We start from the raw sequence: 3,807 nt of genomic DNA, 5'->3' as shown, positions 1-3,807 counted from the left end.
AGAGATATGATATGACCTTGATAGAGAGCCAATAAAATTTTTCTATTCATATAATTATATTGATGAATAATTAAAAATAGCATAAAATTCTAACACATATATTTAAGTAATTAATTTTTTGTGTACACATAAAGTTTTGAATAAACTTTATAATTCATTATTCTGTGGAATAAATATTTAATACACATAAATTTCATTTATTCTGTTAAATATTTACATTATAGTATCTCTAATTGAGTATTTTTAGAGTATTATTTTTTATATTTTCAACAAATAAATTGAATAATTAAAATTTGCATTAGAGTTTATTGATGAAATGACACCAGAATTAACTTAGAGATACAATATCACCTTGATAAAGAACTAATAAAATTTTACTACTCATATAATTATGTTGATAAAATAATTAAAAATAACATAAAATTCTAACTCATATATTTAAGTAATTAATTTTTTGTGTACACATCAAGTTTTGAATAAACTTTTATAACTCATTAATCTGCGAAATAAATATTTAATACACATAAATACCATTTATTCCGTTAAATATTTACATTAAAGTATCTCTAATTAAGTATTTTTAGAGTATTATTTTTTATATTTTCAAAAAATAAATTGAATAATTGAAATTTGTATTGGAATTGATTGATAAAATGAAACTGGTACTAACTTAGAAATACAATATATCCTTGATAGAGAACCAATAAAATTTTGCTACTCATATAATATGTTGATAAAATAATAAAAAATACAAAAATGCTATTTGTACACTAAAATTAGTCACTAAAATCAGTCACCAATATATTTGTGTATAAATACATGTGTGATTAAATTTATTTTCAATGTATTTATATTTCAGCATGTATTTTATACTAATGACTAATTTTAGTGGCTGATTTTAGTGTACAGGTAGCATAACTTATATAACATAAAGTTCTAACACATATATTTAAGTAATTGATTTTTTGTGTACACATCAAGTTTTGAACAAACTTTTATAATTCATTATTCTGCAAAATAAATATTTAATACACATAGATACCATTTATTCCATTAAATATATATATTTGAGTATTTCTAATAGAGTGTTTTTAGAGTATTATTTTTATATTTTTAAAAAATAAATTGATAATTGAAATTTTATATTAGAATTGATTGATGAAATGACAAGAAAAATATTATTTGTATATTAAATTAAAATTAGTTATTAAAATCAGCTATCAATGTATTTATGTATAAATATATGTTTAACTTGATTTATTTTTAATGTATATTTATATTCTATATGTATTTTATACTGATAACTGATTTTAGTGGCTAATTTTAGTGTACATGTAACATTATTCTAAATGAAATTAAATTATAATAAATGAATAATAAATTTTATTATTCATACAGCGTCATAATTCAGAAATTCCAGTTTTTTCTTGCAGAGAGAGAAAGAGAGCAAAGAACATTTGATTTTATTTTTTATTTCCTTCCTCTGCTAAAAAGACGCAATAAAAAGCAGTGTTTTCTTCTTCTTCTTCTGGCGCTTTCTGCATACTACTGTTCCTTCAAGCACCTCCATTCTCTCTTTCTTCTTAAATATTCTTCCTCCTCTTCAAACACAAGCTATATAAAAAAAGCTAACACCTTTGTCGCAGGAACAAGCTAAAACGGTGTCTCATTTATGGAGCAACACAACCCTCAACAACCCTCTAACCCCATTTTGGACCACACTAGCTCTTTCAACAACAACACTATCGTGCCGAACGAAGCAAAGGTGGCGGCGGTGCCTGATTCTGGAGGTTCGGACTCGGTGTCAAGACCCGAAGCTGGAGGTTGGGAGCAGCATCATCATGGAGTGGTGGTTGTGAAGAGGGGGAGAGGGAGACCTCGAAAGTACGTCGACACAGACGGCAGCGGGGGAGGGATGATGACGTCTCCGACGTCAGAGCCGCCGCCTTCGGGGTTTGCGGAAGCGGTAGCCTCCCAACTTGAGAGCCCTGCGGTGAAGAGGGGAAGAGGAAGGCCACGTGGTTCTGGAAAACTGCAGATTCTGGCCTCCATTGGTGAGTGTGTTTCTTTCTTTCTTTCTTTCTGTTACTACTTATTACTACTGTTTCATTAGTTTTTCCCTTCAAAAATGGGCTTTGCATGATTTTTTTGGTTTGACTTTATTGAGGAAGGGGTGGTCAAGTGGTTGAAATCATGAATGTAAAATATATATATTTTTTGACAGAAAGAAAAACCATCTTTCATCCGTAGAAAAACTAAATAACATTTACAAAGACGATAAAAACATAAATTTTATATTGATACCAAAAAAAAAAAAAAGAAAATATAATACTAGATTATTGAAAATGTTAAAAGATAAAAATAAAGACAAAAATAAATTTTTTGTGTTTTTAGATTTATATATATGTACTACAAGATAGCAAAATATATCTTTTTCTTCTCCATATAGGTTTAAATATTTTTTAGATTTGACAGTTTTTCTATGAACAATAACATCTTCTTAAAATATTTTTTTTTTTAGATCTGAAAAAAAAATCTGTAACATCCAACTATCATCGACAATTATAAAAAAAACCAAAAACACCACCACAAAAATGAAATGAAAACACTACATATGAGTTATTAAAAGAGAAACACAGAGTTAAGCTGAGGTACGAAACACGATCTGCGGTGAGAATCGTAGAAGGAGGAAAAAAAAGAGAAAAGGAATACGAAGGGGAGAGAACAATTACAGAAAAGTTATTTTAGATCTAGATCTAGATCTTAGATCTAGATTTTAGAAAAATAAAAAACAACAATCAAAGAAAAGTAACAAGGATAAGAGAAGAAAGACGAGTGAGAAGAAGAAAGAGTGGTGGGAGGGTATGGACGGTAGGAAAAAAAAGAGGAAGAGAAGAAAGGAAGGAGGTGTAAAGGGAGGGAGCAGAGGAGGGCCGCTGCAATGGCGAACAATTACAAATCTTGCGACGTGCGAAGGAGATAGTCGGCAGCGACGAGCCAGAGACACAACATGCAACGGAGATAGACAGTGACAGCGGCAGCAACATGCGAAGGAGATAGACAGTAGCAGAATGAAGAAAGATAGACCCAACAAAAATCAAATACTAATTAATGTTAATTATTTTCACGAAATTCTGTACAATAATGATATAAGACAAAGACTACCGTCAATACATAAATACATTTACATTGAAACTTCTAAAGTTATGAATTGAGAATAATTGACACAGATGATAAAGTTTTTTCTTGAAAAGACGTGGATTCGAGTCTTTTATTAACAAGACATAATAAAAAACAACAAAAATATATACTATCTATGTACACATAACAAAAACATCACTGTCCCCTTTCTTCTCTGTAACCACCACCATGGCACCATTACCACTACCTGATACTAATTAATGTTATTTGTTTCATGAGATTATGTACAATAATGATATAAAATAACAAGACACGTCAATATGTAAATGCATTTATATTGAAACTTCTAGAAATTGTGAATCCAGAATAATTGACACATACATGTGATAAAGTTTTTTTCTAAAAAGACGTGAATTCGAGTGTTTTATTAATAAGACATAAGACATAATTAAAAAAAAAAACAAAAAATACTATGTACACATTACAAAAACTTCATTGTCTCCCTTCTTCTCTGCAACCACCACCATAACGCCATCACCATTCACCACTAACTTTCTGATACTAATTAACGTTATTTATTTCACGAGATTATGTATAATAATGATATAAAATAACATATATTTTCTTAAAATTTTTAATTGACATATAGTCAAGGAGAATTATTTT

General features: G+C 28.8%; 1 protein-coding gene across 3 annotated transcripts in view; it reads left to right on the top strand.

Moving 5' to 3' along the window:
* Positions 1 to 3,807, top strand: part of LOC107632385 (AT-hook motif nuclear-localized protein 11-like) — a 22,351-nt gene that overhangs the window by 13,912 nt on the left and 4,632 nt on the right. The window contains exon 3 of one of the 3 annotated variants that reach the window (XM_021117731.1): positions 1,654 to 2,054. In XM_021117731.1, coding sequence (XP_020973390.1) covers positions 1,673 to 2,054 — 382 coding nt within the window. In that variant the 5' untranslated portion in view covers positions 1,654 to 1,672. Of the gene's footprint in view, positions 1 to 1,423; positions 2,055 to 3,807 lie in introns of those variants that run through there. The other 2 variants (XM_021117732.1, XM_016336069.2) reach the window with 2 other exon arrangements.

This window comes from Arachis ipaensis, chromosome B03 (genome assembly GCF_000816755.2).
Source record: "Arachis ipaensis cultivar K30076 chromosome B03, Araip1.1, whole genome shotgun sequence".
Lineage (NCBI taxonomy): Eukaryota > Viridiplantae > Streptophyta > Magnoliopsida > Fabales > Fabaceae > Arachis > Arachis ipaensis.
Note: the sequence above shows the minus strand (reverse complement) of the source record. Positions and strands in the feature narration are given on the sequence as shown.